The 18,818-nt window shown below is 41.2% G+C and overlaps 1 protein-coding gene and 4 non-coding genes across 6 annotated transcripts in view; 1 reads left to right on the forward strand and 4 right to left on the reverse strand.

Annotated features, from left to right (window-relative positions):
* ptpn18 (protein tyrosine phosphatase non-receptor type 18) overlaps positions 1–2,245 on the forward strand; it is a 40,045-nt gene extending 37,800 nt beyond the window's left edge. For both annotated transcript variants that reach the window (XM_059332316.1, XM_059332317.1), the window contains exon 16: positions 1,798–2,245. In XM_059332316.1, the coding sequence (XP_059188299.1) occupies positions 1,798–1,871 (74 nt within the window). In that variant the 3' untranslated portion in view covers positions 1,872–2,245. The remainder of the gene's footprint in view (positions 1–1,797) is intronic.
* Positions 2,246–3,989: 1,744 nt separating this feature from the next.
* On the reverse strand, positions 3,990–4,100 carry trnal-caa (transfer RNA leucine (anticodon CAA)). The gene is made up of 2 exons: positions 4,063–4,100; positions 3,990–4,035 (listed from the first exon to the last, which is right to left on the reverse strand). It is a non-coding gene; the product is annotated as a tRNA-Leu (tRNA).
* Positions 4,101–4,535: 435 nt separating this feature from the next.
* trnal-caa (transfer RNA leucine (anticodon CAA)) lies at positions 4,536–4,645 on the reverse strand. The gene is made up of 2 exons: positions 4,608–4,645; positions 4,536–4,581 (listed from the first exon to the last, which is right to left on the reverse strand). It is a non-coding gene; the product is annotated as a tRNA-Leu (tRNA).
* Positions 4,646–5,134: 489 nt separating this feature from the next.
* On the reverse strand, positions 5,135–5,244 carry trnal-caa (transfer RNA leucine (anticodon CAA)). Its single transcript has 2 exons — positions 5,207–5,244; positions 5,135–5,180 (listed from the first exon to the last, which is right to left on the reverse strand). It is a non-coding gene; the product is annotated as a tRNA-Leu (tRNA).
* Positions 5,245–5,804: 560 nt separating this feature from the next.
* Positions 5,805–5,914, reverse strand: trnal-caa (transfer RNA leucine (anticodon CAA)). Its single transcript has 2 exons — positions 5,877–5,914; positions 5,805–5,850 (listed from the first exon to the last, which is right to left on the reverse strand). It is a non-coding gene; the product is annotated as a tRNA-Leu (tRNA).
* Between the last annotated feature and the right edge of the window lie 12,904 nt (positions 5,915–18,818).

Consider the following 18,818-nt stretch of genomic DNA (forward strand, 5'->3'; position numbering starts at 1 on the left):
ATATCTGACGGGAAAGTGTCCTCCTCCTCAACACTAGGTGGCGATATGCCTCGACGTCATAATAAACAAGTGGAGAAAGGCGGGAAACCTAGCCTGGCTAACCCCAGACTATATCACAAATGAGATCATAGTCTGGAAACCAGCCATTCATTTCTCCGTAGAGGAGGCGTGGTTTACGATCCTCCAGAGCTGTTTATTGGGCGCTACGAATGTCTATCATAAGCGTCTGTACGTAGCTCTTAGCCAATCGTATCAGTTATACCAGATGACGTATGTAGAGCGACAGAAATTTATGTTTACGTAGCCAGACTAGCCCATCTCTACTTTGAGACTAAAATGCTCAATTCTGCTTCTGCAACGTTTTTCTGTAGCATGTTCTGACTCTGGCTGCTCAGTCTACCGGCAGTGTTGGTGTGTGTGTGTGTGTGTGTGTCTGTGTGTCTGTGAGAGAGTGTTGCTTGCTGCTTTGCTTCTCCAGTTCTCGCTTTCTGCAAGATTATTTATTTTTACGCCTTATTCCCCCTCATGTCATTCAGCCACAAACATCCACTGATTTTATGGTCAATAGACGAGCTGCTGGGGGTCTCTGGGGGCTCCGCCGTCCCCCGGCTCGTAGCCAGATCACCGGCGTTACAGCAGTGAGCGGTAGCGGGGCTAGTTGGTAGATTAGGATTTTGCCAAATCCTGTCGGAAGCAAGGCTAAAACATCCTTTTTAGTGGTGATAAAGGAGTGTAAAATCAAACATTGTTCTTCTTTTAAAATCAACTTTTGCTCTAAACTATTTAAAACGCTGTCTACAGCTAGATCCAAAGAGAGTTTTGCGTCTGCTGCAGCCACGTTGGATCCGTAAGAAAACTACAAAACTACAAGCTTCCGTCTGTCGAGTAGTACGCGTCATCGTCTTGCCGTCCCTCCCTGTTCTGTGATTGGATCCCTAAAACAGGGCTAAGAAACGGCCATAGATTCCAGACCGCCTGCAGGTTCGAAATGAAATCGAGCGCGCAAGGCAGTATGGGTATACCCAGGCTACGGGAAACCAGCATGTTTGAACAACAAGAACAACAAGATGGATAAACAGCTAACAGACAAGAACGCCAGATGCTGTTGGAGGGCTACAACAGTAGCCTGTCTTCGGTTTGAAACTTTGCCGTCGCTTGTGTTTTTCTTCTGCTACCGGCTTTCTTGAATGCTTTCGTTCCGGGGTCATACGCCAGCGCGGAGGTGGAGCATGCACACATGCGTTGTCTTGTCACACAGGTTGGCGAAAATTGTATTCCAGTCGCATTATCTGGGTGTCTTAATCGGAGTTGGAGAACTCTGACATCAGTCGGACTTACACGTTTACATGCACTTCAGTTGTCCAGTTATAGTCGGATTAAGGGAATCTTTTTTTTTTTTTTTTTTCTTTTCAAGAGTGATGTCAACTTACCGAGTGTTATCTAAAACGCAGAATCTCTGTTCTGATGTAGGTTTTAATTTTAGTTCGGAAAGTTTGCTTGACACTTTTTTGAGGAAATTGCAGGATTTCATTGTCTAACTGAACACAATCTTAAAGTGTCAATGCTGTATTTAGTAAGTCTTGCATTACCTGCATGAGGTGAAATACTGCTCCCTATCTTTTTTTCTTTTTTGTGGCCAGTTTTTCAAAATTGCACCATTAAAGGTTGCAATGTTTATATTGAAAGCTTTACTACATCAGAATGACCAATTTACATGTATAAATAGTGATTACAACAACATTTTAAAACTTTATGTGAATAAATATTTTTCTGAAAGTGTGTTTGTGTATTTTTCAGGGTTTAACTGTCGTGTTCAGAAGCCCAGAGGACCCCGAGACCCTCCAGCTGAGTGGAGCCGACTGGAGAGATGAAGTGGTTCCACTGGAGACTTTACTGGTTTACTGTTCCACTGTTGCACTGGATCAGAGTCAGCAGGAAGTGATTATTGTGGACTGGATGTGAGACTTTTTTCCTGTTTGTAAAACTCAGATCAGGTTTTTTTTAAATATTTATCTATGTGCTCTAATCTTTTATAAATGTTTTAAAAACTTTTATTGAAAGTGTGTGATGCTTGACAACATACATGACAAAGTGCCTGAAAAAAAGTTAACCATGTGAGTTATTTAAATCATATTTAACATTTTAACAGCCAGCAGCTGGAGAACAGACTGAAGGGGATGTAAAGTCACTAAGATAACTTGAAGCAGAAAAATACGGATTAATAAAATGAGATATTTAAAATGTATATTTAGGAAGGAGTTTTCATTGTAACAAAGGATTTATACTACATTTTACAACTATTTTATGTGGTTTTACAACTATTACTAAAGTGAAAAGATGTTCCTCCACTGACCACCAGGAGGCAACATAGACACATGAAACAACAGCAGGAGAAACCCCCTACACACACACACACACACACACACACACACACACACACACACACACACACACTGTACAGAGCCAAGAGGAGTGTAAAAGAAAGAGAGAACACATACTCAGAGAGGAAGAAGGTGGTTTCAATTAAACCTCTGGCATGACTGTGTGTGTGTGTGTGTGTGTGTGTGTGTGTGTGTGTGTGAGTGTGCTGAATCACCTCTACTATCTTTCGTAACCTGATGATGTCACACTCCTACATTGCTGCACACACACACACACACACACACACACACACACGCACGCACGACCTGTACAGCATACTGTAACTGTGTTTTCATTGTGTGTGTGTGTGTTTTAAATCCCTCGCAACCACAGGACCTTCCTGCACTCCCATCATGCTTTGCTGCAAGTATAGGACCCTTCCAACACACACACACACACACACACACACACACACACACTTGTCTGTCACTCATTCTGATTCTCGAAAAACCACTAAGTGTAACTCTGCAGCTAAATGTTTTTTTGTGTGTGTGTGTGTGTGTGTGTGTGTGTGTGTGTGTGTGTGTGTGTGTGTGTGTGTGTGTGTGTGTGTGTTCGCCACAAAGCACACTCCACTTATTGCCAGTAGTCACCAACAGACACACACACACACACACACACACACACACACAGGTCCTGGGTGTTGCCTAAACCGCAGGCATCCAGAGAGAGAGGACAGAAATAAACGGAGAGATGAAACACAGAGGTGATGGTGGAAATAATTAAAGGAAGAGAAGAAGAAGAAGAAGAAGAAGAAGTCTTAATAAAACCTTCTCGTGTGTGTGAGTGCATTCGTGTGTGTGTCTAGGTACACTCATCTTGATGAGGCAGTACACACACACACACACACACACACCTGCACAGCATACATATACTGATACATCAATCATCAGCAAATCTGTGTGTGTGGTGTGTGTGTGTGTGTGTATGTGTGTGTGTTTGTGTGTGTAGTGAATCACCTCTACTATCTTTCGTAACACACACTGAGGTATTTACCATCTACAGGTTTCAGAATATGTGTTACTGTATATTAAAACTTTGTGAGCGATATAATTGACTCTGGCAGTTTTTACAACTTTTATACGCTTCATTTGCTGTCACTGAACACTTTCCTGGCATTTCAGCCAGTGTAGTTCAAGTGAAAAAAAAATAGGTGATAAGATTGAAGTTTTCTGTCTTCTGTCAAGAGTAGGATTCAAAACCTGGAAGTCCCAACATTTGGTTCAAACATTCATGGTTCCCAGAGGATGAATTCTAAAGTTGTTGGTGATTCTCTGACTTTTTCTCTAGATCCACAAATCTGGTAAAAGTTTTCACTTATCTCAACATCTACCTGATTGATTGACAAAACATTGGTGCAAGCATTTATGGTTCCCAGAGGATGAATCCTAATGATTTTTGTGATCACCTGACCAACAGCGGGTCAAATATTCACTTAAAGTTATGAAAGTTGTGTTCGATTCATAGACAACTGCAATCACGTGATATTTAAAATAAGGACAAAGGCAATAACGGTATAACTTTATGCTATAGTCCAACTCAGTGGATCAAAAATTAATAAAATCTTGTGTCAGGAGTGGGATTTGAACCCACGCCTCCATTTGGAGACCAGAAACCTCTTTGATAGGAAGGTTTTCAAACCTTGAGTCTGGCGCCTTAGACCACTCGGCCATCCTGACTACTGTAGCTAGAACTGATTTTAGCATGCGACAGTTTAATCATCATTTTTACATTTTCCTTTGGTACAGGCTAATATATCTTGCCATGGATTCTTTCCACATGTCACTGACATCCATGGTTCCCAGAGGATGAATACTCAAGATTTTGGTGATTCTCTGACTTTTTCTCTCGAGCCACCATCTGTCAAGTTTTCACTTATCTCAACATCTACCTGATGAATTAGCATAACATTTGGTGCAAACATCAATGGTTCCCAGAGGATGAATCCTAACGATTTTTGTGATCCCCTGACCAACAGCAGGTCAATATTTGCTTAAAGTGATTAAATTCATATTAGATTCAGAGACAACTGCAATCACGAGATGTTAAAATAAAGAAATAGGCAATAAACTTATAGCTTTATATTATAGTAGAACTCAGTGGATTAAATCTTGTGTCAGGAGTGGGATTTGAACCCACGCCTCCATTTGGAGACCAGAAACCTCTTTGCTAGGAAGGTTTTCAACCTTGAGTCTGGCGCCTTAGACCACTCGGCCATCCTGACTACGATCATGTTATTTTGACATTATATTATTATACTCGGGTCCCAGGGGGCTGGAGACGATCCCAGCTGACATTTGGCTAGTACGGACTGAAATATCCTTGATTTCTTATAGATACATTGCCATCACATATTTACACATGTCACTGACATTCATGGTTCCCAGAGGATGAATTCTAAAGTATTTGGTGATTCTCTGACTTTTTCTCTAGATCCACCATCTGGTCAAAGTTTTCACTTATCTCAACATCTACCTGATGGATTGGCATACAATTTGGTCCAAGCCTTTATGGTTCCCAGAGGTTGAATCTTAATTATTTTTGTGATCACCTGACCAAAAGCGTGTCAAATATACACTTTAAGTTGTGAAAGTTGTGTTAGATTCATAGAAAACTGCAATCACATGTGATATTAAAAATAAGGAAAAACGCAATAAAGTTAGAAGTTTATATTATAGTCCAACTCAGTGGATGAAAATTGAATTAAAGCTTCTGTCAGGAGTGGGATTTGAACCCACGCCTCCAATTAGAGACCAGAAACCTCATTGGTAGGAAGGTTTTCTACCTTGAGTCTGGCGCCTTAGACCACTCGGCCATTCTGACTACCTGGCTGGAACTAATTTTAGCATGGGACGGTTTAATCATCATTTTTACATTTTCCTTTGGTACAGGCTAATATATCTTGTCATGGATTCTTTCCACATGTCACTGACATTCATGGTTCCCAGAGGATGAATACTCAAGATGTTGGTGATTCTCGGACTTTTTCTCTCGAGCCACCATCTGTCAAAGTTTTCACTTTTCTCAACATCTACCTGATGAATTGGCATAATATTTGGTGCAAACATCAATGGTTCCCAGAGGATGAATCCTAATGATTTTTGTGATCCCCTGACCAACAGCAGGTCAATATTTGCTTAAAGTGATCAAATTCATATTAGATTCAGAGACAACTGCAATCATGAGATGTTAAAATAAAGAAATAGGCAATAAAGTTATAGCTTTATATTATAGTAGAACTCAGTGGATTAAAGTTTTGAAAGTTGTGTTAGATTCATAGACAACTGCAATCACATGTGATATTAAAAATAAGGACAAAGGCAATAAAGGTATAACTTTATATTATAGTCCAACTCAGTGGATCAAAAATTAATAAAGTCTTGTGTCAGGAGTGGGATTTGAACCCATGCCTCCATTAGGAGACCAGAAACCTCTTTGCTAGGAAGGTTTTCAACCTTGAGCCTGGCGCCTTAGACCACTCGGCCATCCTGACTACTGTTGTGGTAATTTGACAATATTTTATTATACTCGGGTCTCGGGGGCTGGAGACGGTCCCAGCTGACGTTGGGCTTGTACAGGCTGAATTATCCTTGATTTCTTATAGATACATTGCCATCACATATTTACACGTCACTGGCATTCATGGTTCCCAGAGTATGAGTTCTAAAGATTTCGGTGATTCTCTGACTTTTTCTATAGAGCCATCATCAGGTCAAAGCTTCACTTATTCTGGGAAATATCTCAACATCTACTGGATGGACTGGCACAAAATTTGGTACAAATGTAGGACCAATTCCAACCATTTCATCAGGGTGTACCATCATCAAATCCAGAGAAGCTCCAGAGAATCTTCTGAAGCCTGGATAGCTCAGTCAGTCAAGCATCAGACTTTTAATCTGAGGGTTCAGGTTTCAAGTGCTTGTTCAGGTATGCTAATGCAGGTCTGCAGGAGCTCTACAGTTTCTCATGGCCAAGGATGTGTTGTGCATTTCAGGGTTGAGTACTTTCTGATTTCCCACAACCATGCTTCTTTCATGCCCTGTTTACCAAGACACTTTCATTTACAATTAGACTTCTTCACCAGCTCTAACCTCCGGCAACCATTTCCTAAGAGGGATCACTACCTGAAGCCTGGATAGCTCAGTCGGTAGAGCATTAGATTTTCAATCTGAGGGTCCAGTTTATTGTCTAATGTCCAATTGAAGGTAATGCTAGGAGAAAAAAACCTTCTTGAAAAGAAGCCTAGAACCCTACTACTAAATGGTGGGAACCATGACACCAAGTCCCTGATCAGGCGCTTAGTTTGTTGTGTGATGTATGAAGTCAGGCTCTACCCTCTTCCAGCGAGGAGTGTAGAAGGAGGAGAAGACACTGGGTCTAGTTGAGGTAAAACAACTCAAAGAATCCTACAAAAATAGAACTCATACGAAAGAGAAAAATCTGTTTCCTTTTTTTTTGACAAATGTTTTTTTCCAATTACAATACAGAGACACAAAAAGGAAAAAGATGCAATTATAAGTACAAGGCACTTGAAGAAATTCCAAATACAGATATATTAGTGGTGTGTTTTACTGTTGTGGTAACTGACTGTCTCTCATCATGGCTTTAAGGAAAGGAATAATAATAAGTACATAATAAAACATGCACAGATGGACTCAGATTGTATCCCACATACAGAATACTCCCACATTTCATGATATGATCAGTGATCTTAATGAGAAAACAGATTCATAAAATGAAATAAAATATGTATAGATATAAAATAATTATAATGAAATATAAAGACAGTAGACTACCAAGCTGCAATGAAACCTTCCCCCTTCAGAAATTCCATAAATGTTCCCAGAATCTTACAAAAGTGTTATATTTCCCTTTCACAACATGTGCAAGTTTCTCTAGGGCAAGACACTGCAGTTACCCCTCAACTCTGATTCGCTTGCGTGGGCAAACAGATTTCAATGACAGTGCAAGACAAAGTATGACCTTCTTCCATCTGTTATTTTTAAGTGCACAGCTTGCTGGGAAACATACAAAAATACAAAGTTTGGGGCATAATGGAAGTAGTTCATTGATAAAGATGGATACAATTGTAATAATGTCTTTACAAATTCTTCAATGAGGGTACTTTCCAGAGGCAGTGAAACAAGCTACCTCTATGTATACCACATTTGACACAAGTATCCGTAGTATTATACCGAAAATCCACAGGGCCCGTCCGCGGCACGTTGCGTGAGCGTCGCGTATTTGTCCCGTCCTCCACACGTTGTCAACATCCACTGGGGGCGTTTAAAAAGCGGTGTGTCCCGTATGCACCAAGTGTATACCTTTCACACGACGGTGTTTACCTTTTGTCCGTAATTATTCTCTCGCCGTCCATCTCTCCTTAGCCGTGTTTCCAGTAGGGGGAAGAGTGGCCACCGGGAAAGTCCGCTCACTCAGTGTGTCTCCATTACAAAAAGTCCCCCAGAGGGACTTACAAGACTCTGGAGGTGACGTATGGTTTTGGACTGTCGCGTAATCGCTTAGTGACTCAACTGTGGCGGCCGTCGCTGACTGTGCACAATGTCAGCAGCTGATCATAAACAAAGCAGCATGGCTAATTATGCACAGCATCTCAGCTGATCATAAACATCTGATCGTGAATTAACCGGCATCACTAACTGTGCACAGAGTGTCCGACGCTAGATGATGGTTCACTTTTTGCACTGTAAGTCACATCCTAGATATTTTCTTTAAACACATATTAGAGCCTTCTGTCTGCTTATTCTTTGAAATTTTTCCCCCTGAAAAAATAGACAAAATTGTGTATTGGAAGTGCAGTTAGTGACCATGTTAGCTTCATGCTACACAGTGGCTAAAAACAAAGGGGGTGGGGCTTAGCAAGGTAACAATAGAGCCCTTATCAGAACATGTCACTCTAGCATCATACAGGAGAAAACTTTAATCACAGGAAGAGTTGTAACCTGTTTTGAACACGTCGCGTTGTGCGATGGGCTGATATAGTACTGATAAAAGTCTTCCTTTTTATACTGTACATATACATTATAGTCCTGTGAGAAAGAATACTTTTTTTCCTAGCCATCACAGTGTTCCTATTAATGGTCTGTTTTGGGTTTTTACAGTCATTTACACATTAACTTATGTAAAAAAAAATACGTCCCACATTTAAAAATACAGGAGTTAATCTTTTTAATTATGTTCTATCTGGATCGCAAGATTGAGTTTTGGTTCAGTTTTTCACTGTAATCTGGATTTGTTAGCTTCTCTCTGTATTCTAGTATCTGTTGTTGCTGCTGAGTCAGTTTGGCATACTGGATATTTCATTTAAACACATATCAGACCCTTTTGCTTATATGTGAATTTTCTAAAAAATAAAAAAATAAAAAAAAGACTATTTCTTACTTAAGTCAGAAAGTACAGTTAGTGACCGTGTTAGCTTTGTGCTAACTCAGACATTGGCTAAAAACAAAGGGGTGGGGCCTATCCAAGGGTCCATTGTGAAAAACTTTATTTCATATTTAACTCATATTTTCCTTTGCCTGTGTCATGTCTATAAAACAACATGAACATTTAAAAGGCTGATGGAGGGAGAGAGGGACAGAAAACAGAAAAAGAGGAGGAACAACTTTAGACGAGTGAGAGATGGAGAGAGTAGTGGAGACATGGATGATGATGATGACGATGATGAGACAGAGAGACAGAGAGAAAGAGACAGAGAGAGAGAGAGAGGGGAAGTGGTGTTGGGTTAGAAAGAGAGAGTGATGAGAGGAGAGCGATGGGGATGGACTGATAGAGTGATGAAAAAAGACAGATAGGGATTTAAGAGAGAGAGAGAGAGAAAGAGTCGTCCTGCCACTGAGGCTTGTTGCTAGGCAACTGAGCAGCTCCTCTTTGAAGTTTTCCTTCATTGTTTTTTTTTTTTTTTGAACAATCAGGTCAGAGCGTAACCATGGAAACCACCTCAGCAACCAAGCCTGGCGGCCGTCCCGACAACCAGAGACAGAGACAGACAGATAGAGAGACAGACAGACAGACAGACAGACGGATACAGACAGAGAGAGAGAGACACTGAGAGTCAGAGAGAGACAGACAGACAGTGAGTTTCTGTCAAAGTGCCATGAGCAAAATTTATAGCGTTAATGTTTTTTTGCCCTGAGTTCAAGACTCTCAGACAGACTGTCCTGTCAGGCAATCTTCAGGGCAAACTTTAACGCAATGAACTGATGATTCATTTTTTGGCCACGAGAGTATGGAGGATGGTCAATAATAAAGGAGAGAAAAAAGGAAAAATAGCTTAATTTAAAAGCAAACAAAAAATTTAAAATAAATTACGTAAATAATTAAAAATTCTATAGAAAAAGAAAGAAAATGTTAAAATAAACTGAAAAATGAACTAAATAAATAATCCTGAGAATTCATTTGATTTTTTTTTTTAAATAAAGAAAGAATCAAATTTTTTGTTGTTGTAAATTTAGATAATTATGTGTTTGTACAACAAGATCTGCAAGATCAGTCTCCATACTGGAGGGCAGAAGAATTCAGTAATCATCTTTTACTTTACACACACACACACACACACACACACACACAGATGTGTTGGATATCATTCAAACCTCAGAGAAGTAAAAATAAACAAAAACAGAGATGCACAAAGAATTTGTTCTGTTCTGTGGCTTCGACCTCGTAAACTCCACTAACAGCTGCACACACATACACACACACACACACACACACACACACACACACACACACACACACGCTCACTCACTCACTCACTCACTCACTCACACAGGGCCCAGATGTGTTTTGTAATAGTAGCAGGGATGAAAAAAGAAGGAAGCATACAGTAGATCTAGCAACCACAACACACATACACACACAGACACACGTAAACACAGGCCTGTTGTCATTCACACACACACACACACACACACACACACACACACACACACACACACACACACACACAGAGGTCCATTGTCATGCATGCTGCTGGCTGTTTCACGCCGACTTAAAGAGATTAACGGGCGATCGGCATCAATTTACACTGAAGAGAAAAAGACAGAGAGAGAGGTGGGGGGCGGGGGGGGGGGGGGCGTGAGAGAAGGGGGAGGGGGAGATTAAAAAAAATGCTTTTTACAGGGTAATAGAAAACAACGACTGTTGATAAAGAAAAAGAAAAAAACAGCTGTGGTTGTAACTTTGTACTTTATTGATGGAATTCTAATTTCTATATATTCAAATCTAAATTAAGTCTATTTATCATCCACTCTGTTGTGTGAATAGTATAATAATATGTATAAACAGCTGGTGGAGCCGATTCTTCTGTCATTACCATTAAACCACCAAAGAAGAGGGTGTGATTAAAAGAGCTCCAGTCAATGACAATGATATAAAACCATGTTTTTCTTTAGGTGTTTCTCTCATTGTGTATCTTCCCAGTGTGTTCTTTATGTAATCAAATCCAAACATTCACATTTTGGTCAAGGTTCGTATGGTTCAGCATCTAAATGTTATTTTTCCAACAAACTCTTCTGAAAAACTTTATCACACGTGACCTGGCGTAGGTTTATATATCCTTATCTACACTGTGTTCCAAATTATTATGCAACTGAGTTTTTTCTCCGATTTTCCTAAATAGTCGATGCAAATGACAGTCAGCATAATTTAAGTCATCAACCATTAGTTTAATGAATTGTAATGTGATTGGACAAACCTCTCAATGATAACAGTATTTTTTTAAAAATAAAAAACTTAAAATGCACTGTTCCACATTATTACGCACGACAGAGTTTTATAACATTTTATAGGTTTCTAAGAACTGAAAATGCTAATTTTTGGATTTTCCAGCATTCGGAGGTCATATTTACTGAAATCAAAAGCTATTTCAATCAAAATCATCTTAACAAGTCAAGTTACATTTTAACATAGGACCCCTTATTTGATAGCAGCTTCACAATTCTTGCATCCATTGACCTTGTGAGTGTTTGGAGAGTTTGTGCTTGAATTTCTTTGCAGGATGTCAGAATAGCCTCCCAGAGCTGCTGTTTGGATGTGAACTGCCTCCCACCCTCATAGATCTTTCGCTTGAGGATGCTCCAAAGGTTCTCAATAGGGTTGAGGTCAGGGAAGGATGGGGGCCACACCATGAGTTTCTCTCATTTTATGCCCATAGCAGCCAATGATGCAGAGGTATTCCTTGCAGCATGAGATGGTGCATTGTCATGCATGAAGATGATTTTGTTACTGAAAGCACGGTTCTTCTTTTTGTACCATGGGAGAAAGTGGTCAGTCAGAAACTCCAAATACTTTTCAGAGGTCATTTTCACACCTTCAGGGACCCTAACGGGGCCAACCAGCTCTCTCCCCATGATTCCAGCCCAAAACATGCCTCGCCACCTCCTTGCTGACGTCGTAGCCTTGTTGGGACATGGTGGCCGCCCACCAACCATCCACCACTCCATCCATCTGGACCATCCAGGGTTGCACGGCACTCATCAGTGAACAAGACTGTTTGACGATTAGTCTTCATGTATTTCTGGGCCCACTGCAGCCGTTTCTGCTTGTGAGCATTGGTTAGGGGTGGCCGAATAGAATAACTGATAGAATAATGCATAACTGCAAGCCTCTGGAGGACCCTACACCTTGATGTTCGTGGGACTCCAGAGGCACCAGCAGCTTCAAATATCTGTTTGCTACTTTGTAATGGCATTTTAGCAGCTGTTCTCTTAATCCGATGTTTTTGTCTGGCAGAAACCTTCTTCATTGTGCCTTTATCTGCACAAACCCGTGTGTGCTCTGAATCAGCCACAAATCTCTTAACAGTACGATGATCACGATTAAGTTTTCGCGAAATATCTAAAGTTTTCATACCTTGTCCAAGGCATTGAACTATTTCACGCTTTTCGGCAGCAGAGAGATCCTTATTCTTTCTCATGTTGCTTGGAAATGGTCATCTGCTTAATAATGTGGAACGCCCTTCTTAAGTAGTTTTTCCTTAATTGGGCTCACCTCGCAAACTAATTATCACAGGTGTCTGAAATTGATTTCAGTGATCCAAAGAGCCCTGAGACACAATACCATCCATGAGTTTAATTGAAAATCAAAAAATGTAATCTTTATGACACTTAAATACTATTTGCGTAATAATTTGGAACGCGGTGTACAGCTAGAGTGTGTTATCTACATATATACAGTTGAAACCAGAAGTTTACATACACTATATAAAAAGACACACATGCTTTTGTGCTAGAACAAAAGCAAAAGACCTTGTGAAGATGCTGGCTGAAGCTGGTAAAAGTGTGCCATTATCCACAGTGAAACGAGTACTGTACCGACATGGGCTGAAAGGCCACACTGCCAGGAAGAAGCCATTACTCCAAAAGAAACATAAAACAGCCAGATGACAGTTTGCAAATGCACACAGGGACAAAGACCTTAATTTTTGGAGACATGTCCTGTGGTCTGACAAAACTGTAATCTGGTTTACCAGCTTCAGCCAGCATCTTCACAAGGTCTTTTGCTTTTGTTCTTGTGTTGATATGCACATTTTGGACCAAAGCACGTTCATCTCTGGGACACAGAGCCCGTCTCCTTCCTGAGCGCTATGATGGCTGGACATTCCCATGGTGTTTATACTTGGGTATAATTATTTGAACAGATGAATGTGGAACCTTCAGGCATCTGGAAATTGCACCCAAGGATGAACCAGACTTGTGCAAGTCCACAATTCTCTTCCTGATATCTTGGTTAATTTCTTTTGACTTTCCCATGGTGTTACACAAAGAAGTAGCATGTTTCAGGTGTGCCTTAAAATACATCCACAGGTGTGTCTCGAATTAACTCTAATGTTGTCAATAAACCAGAAGTAATCAGTAATCAGAAGCTTCCAAAGACATGACAGCATCATCTGGGCTTTCCCAAATAGTTTCAAGGCATAATAATGTTAGTGTATGTAAACTTCTGACTTTGAAGAAAGTAATAAAAAATTGTCTAAAAAAATCCTTCTCTCATTATTCTGGCATTAAGCAAATAGAAATAATTTTGGTAATCCTAACGGACCTAAAACAGGAAAAGTGATTGTCTGATTTCATGTCAGACAGTGAGAAAAAAAGCATATGTGTCTTTTTATATAGTGTATGTAAACTTCTGGTTTCAACTGTATCCTCATCTACAGTGTGTGTTATCTACATATATATCCTCATCTACAGTGTGTATTATCTACATATATATCCTCATCTACAGTGTGTGTTATCTACATATATATCATCATCTACAGTGTGTGTTATCTACATATATATCCTCATCTACAGTGTGTGTTATCTACATATATATCCTCATCTACAGTGTGTATTATCTACATATATATCCTCATCTACAGTGTGTGTTATCTCAGGGTTTCCCATTAATTACCTAGACTCTGGCAGCCCACCAGACTCTCCTGTACATTTCAACAACATTTCAAGATAGTGAAAGTATACTTACAGAATTCATAATATAAAGTTATTTTGTGTTGCGTTGCCGTTGCTCAGCAGAGTGTCTGTCACCCGTCAGTCATTCTAAACCCCGACCCACCTCTCCGTCCTTCTCCAAGACTTGCGCGTGCATTCACACACCTGAATTTACCAAGCTGACCACTCCACTTCCCGCTTCAAAACAGCATGGCAGAGAAACGTGCCTACCTGTCTGTATCAGTCCCGTCCCCACATCATCTCTCTGTGTGCGTGCCAAACTAAATACTATCAACTTGTCCGGGCCGTCAGAAGTCCAAACACACTGCTGCATTATGCTGTGAGCCAACATTAGCTAACAATTTAAGTTGTTTTAATCACACTAAACTCTGACTAATGTTAGAAAAATTGCATGAGGAAACCTTGAAAATTATTTGAACACTAACTGTTTTGAATAACTTCCTGTCGCTAAAAGCATGCATCTTTCAAAATAAGAACACAGTGTGTTGACAGAATCGACCACAGACTGTCAAAATAAGATGCCTTAAATAAAATATACAAGAACCTTTATTCTCCTTTGAAATAATTCCTAAAAAATGCAATCATTAAGATCAGTGTATATGATGGAATAGTGGCATTAGAATTTGTGAGAGGCACCAAATTTGGGCTTTTATGGAAAAAAAATTCTCAGAGGGTGCATGGCCCCAGACCCCCTAGCTAGCTATTTTTTCTACACTGGCTGGCTGCTCCATGTTCTAGTGGAAAGCACATTGACAGCAATTAAAAATGTAACAGTAGGATAACAAAGATTCTATAATACGGTATCTCCTGACTGGAGATTTCCACTGGGCGGGAACGGCTCTGCTGCAGTTTTGCTCCGCCTTCTGCCTAGCGTCAATTCATACAGGGCGCGGAACGACAGCGTATCGAGCCAGCCATATACATGCAAGATAAGGAGAACACGCGATAATCCTGAACATACGGGGGACCGCGAGATCCCGTGATAAATTGTGTGTATAAAGTAAACAACAACAACAACCAACAGCTTACTTTGCTTCTCTGACGTGAAAGATCTGTTGATCTGACCATCTATCCTTATAAAAAACAATATGTTATGTCATAAATGATTGTATGATGTTCCACTTCAACAATCCGTCTCTCATCGTCCGTGTCGCCGACCCTCTGAGACCCTTTGATTGACTGATCCCCCGGTCGTAACATAATGTTGATGTGAAGTAGTTTTAGGCTGCATGAACTGCGTATTGTGTTTTTTTTTTAAAGGGGGCAGAAGTATATTACGTTGATTCTGAGTCAGAATTCCTGTCTGGTGCGCTCTGCTCTGTTGGCTCGCAGAGAAAATAGAAATGCTACGGATTGCTCGCGCAGCGGAGAGCCGCGGCTGAGACGTTGCTGTAATGTTCCGCATATCGCCCGGTGGAAATGCTCTCATTGATTAGAGTGGCAGCGATCAGCAACGGCAACCGCGGCACAGCCGTTATGCGCCTGTAACGCGCCCGGTGAAAATCGGGCTTGATTGTGAAAAAGTGTTTGCTCTCATTTAGCTCTCAAAGAGCACAAGATTGATGCATTTTACTTATAAATATACAAAGTTTTCTCCCAGGGGGGCATGCCCCCAGACCCCCTGGATGGTTTGGCGCTCCCCCCCAGGGTCTTAAAAAATCCTGTGGGAAACACTGTATCTATCTACATACACACACATATATATATATCCTTATCCACAGTGAGTGTTAGCTCCATATATATTCTTATCCACAGCCAGTATGTGGTAGTGGTGGTAGTCAGTACGTTCACTGTTTGGAGAAGCAGAGTACCGACACAGAAGCAAAACAATGTCCTGCTGTGGGCGCCTCGTTAGTTCGGATCAGAGACCCAAAGTCACACAATGAATTCTGTCAAAGGAGTGTGGTGGATTTGAAGAGAGTGATATGTAACACTGTGGATGGGGCCACAGATTTAAACAAAAATTTCCGTCAGTTCAAGTGTACGATATATTAATAATATTTTCTCTTTACCATTCTGTCAGACAGCTCTTTCTGACACCAACTGAAGCTGGTATCTTTGATCTCTTCAAAGCCACCAAAAACAGCAATTTTAATTTGCAGAGAAAGAGCTGCTGCTCTAACGTTACCGCCACCTCGTTTGATGTTTGTTTAAGTTATTGTGTGACTTTCAGATGTGAACTATTGTGCCGTCTACAGCAGGAGATTCTGTGCCCTGATTTTAAAACTTAACAGGGCCAATGGTGACTCAGCTGGTGCTGGTGCTCACATCTGACTGTGGTAACCTACATCATTGCTTTTTGCTAAAAGCTGAGTGTCCGTTTTCATTCTCAAAACCATTCAGGAGGGTTCTTTCCATTACAGTTCAATACCCGGAATGAGGTCTCACTTGCCAAAAGGCCCATAATTTATATATGAGCTGTCCAGAGTGGTCTTTTGACATACTTTTTTTGTCCCTGTAGAAGAGCAGGGGCATTTTTCTTCCCTGATAAAAGCCTGGTTGCTAATTGGATAGAACGCTAAGCAGGATGTGACATAGTACTCGACGCCACAACAACACGCCATTTGTAAAATCCGGCGAAGTAGTGTTGCCAACTTAGACACTTTGTCGCTATATTTAGCGGGGGCTCGTTAAGAAGAGTAACGCCTGGATTCCACTGGATGCGTAACGACTCCGACAGGGGTCTGTCCGCAACGGCTGCGTATCTACGCAGTCCGTCAACACCCACCGGATCCGTCTGTGTCGGAGCTGTTGCGGACAGCAGAGTCCCGAGGACGCACGAGATCTCGCGAATTCACGCCTAATCAATTGATATAACTGGAAGATAATCAACATCTCCTCGTTAATGACTGGAGACAAATCCAGCGACTCCGTCTTAACGAGCGCTAACGAGGTCGGCCGGCTCGTTAACAAGCGAACCCGAGGTATTTTATTTTGAAAATATACCGGTGTTTTATTTTGTGTCTGTGCAAGACTTCCTGTCCCGAACGATCTGCTCTGTGCTGAATTTATGCGTAGTGCTCCGTCGTCCGACAAAAATAGAAGCTCTGCGCAAGTGTTGCGAGGGCTGTCGGATGGCCCTGCGTTGTCGGACTCATTACGCAGCGGATCTGCAGTCGGTGGAATCTCACACATTGATTATAATGGGTGCGTAACGGCTCCGACGACGGATCTGCAGCCGTTACGCATCCAGTGGAATCCAGGCGTAAGAACGAGTTGTAGCGGCACAGTCCTGCAGCAGTGTCTCTCAGCTGCAGTCACAGAGCCGGAGGGGATGTTAACCCCGTAGTGTCCAGTCTGCAAATTTGCTAATAGTAACAGTTAGCTCTGTAGCAGTACAGTGTGTATGTGCTGCTGCTGCAGGAGGTGTTCACTTAGCGATCTCTGTTTGTTTACAACAAGCACCGGACACTCTGTGCACAGTTAGCGATGCCGGTTAATTCACGATCACTATGCTTATGATCAGCAGAGATGCTGTGCATAATTAGCCATGCTGCTTTGTTTATGATCAGCTGCGGACGTTGTGCACAGTTAGTGAAGGCCGCCACAGTTGCGTTTCCCGTGTTTAATCCGTTTTATGGATTACGCGACGATTGAAAACCATACGTCACCTCCGGAGTCTCTAAATCCCTCTGGGGCCTTTTTGTTATGCAGACACGCTGAGTGAGTGATCTTCGAGAAGGTGTGGACTGAGACTTTCCCAGTGGCCACTCTTCCCCCTAAAGGAAACTCGACTAATATCTTACAACCAGCGTAACACAACTATCATTGCTAGTTTCAGAAAAATGCAGTTGTCATTTTCCCTCATAGCTCCCATGCCTTGCAAGTAGCAAATGTACATGGGTGTGTTGGTCTAAAAATGAGGTGTGGTCAGGAGCATGGTTGGTGCATTGCTATCTTTAGGCAGCAGAAAGGGATTGCACCAACAAAAACCTGGTCGAAAGTAAATGGTGCAGTATTTCCGTGTTATAGAGGACAAATATTCAGAAAGATGCCTCTATATAGGCGGTTTCACAACATACACATTTACACTTTTTATGTGATTTTACCAATGTTTTTTTAAATGCACAGATACAATTTGGATGAAAATGTTCCCTTAGCGTAGGCATGTGCTGGAGTATTCAAACAAACCATACGTTATGTAACATAAGGCTCAGGAAAAAGGTGTAATTCAATTTTTACTGGATTTTTATTTCCACTTACAGCTCTGCCCTGCTCTTCTTTGTTTGATGTACATTAAGTCTGATGCTCTGGTCTATACCAGACTGCAGGCAGTGAACAGTGCCGTCTGTAAAAATACCTTTTCTAAGGAAAGGAAAACAAAGCAAAAAGAAAGGAAACGTGGCGCTGAGAGGAAAGGAAAAAGAAACAGGAGAAGTGGAAAGAATAGAAAAGGCGAAGATGAAGAGAGGAGAGGGCTAGACCCCTCAAGTGGCTTCAATTAAGAAAATTACAGAGAGAGAAACAGAGAAAGAAGGCAAAACCAGAACTGTCAGACTCCGAGTTGATTACAGGGTGAACTCACAGAGCCATGCAGGATCTAACCTCCAGTCTAAACCTGAACCTGAACCCAGCCCCGAGTCCGGGTTATTTTAGGCTCCAGCTGCTGGAAACACTGAGTCTGCTGCCTCGAACCACAGCAGGTCTGAAGTCACACTGAGAAGACATTTAACTTTCTGTAAGTGTTTATGAGCCCTGAACAGATTCTTTAATTCAATGTATTTTATAATAAACAGAATAATCCTCCTCCGCTCTGGATTTAAGTCTTTTAGTTCAAGTCTCAAGTCTTCGGGACATTACTTGGAAGTCAACCAGCAAGTTTCTTTGATTTATAAATGCTTATTCTGCCACTATACTTGACTCGAGGGTCCAAAAACAACATCTGTAACTTTCCAAAACTGACAATCTGACATCCATGTCACGCGG

This window comes from Centropristis striata, chromosome 5 (genome assembly GCF_030273125.1).
Source record: "Centropristis striata isolate RG_2023a ecotype Rhode Island chromosome 5, C.striata_1.0, whole genome shotgun sequence".
NCBI classification, from domain to species: Eukaryota; Metazoa; Chordata; class Actinopteri; order Perciformes; family Serranidae; genus Centropristis; species Centropristis striata.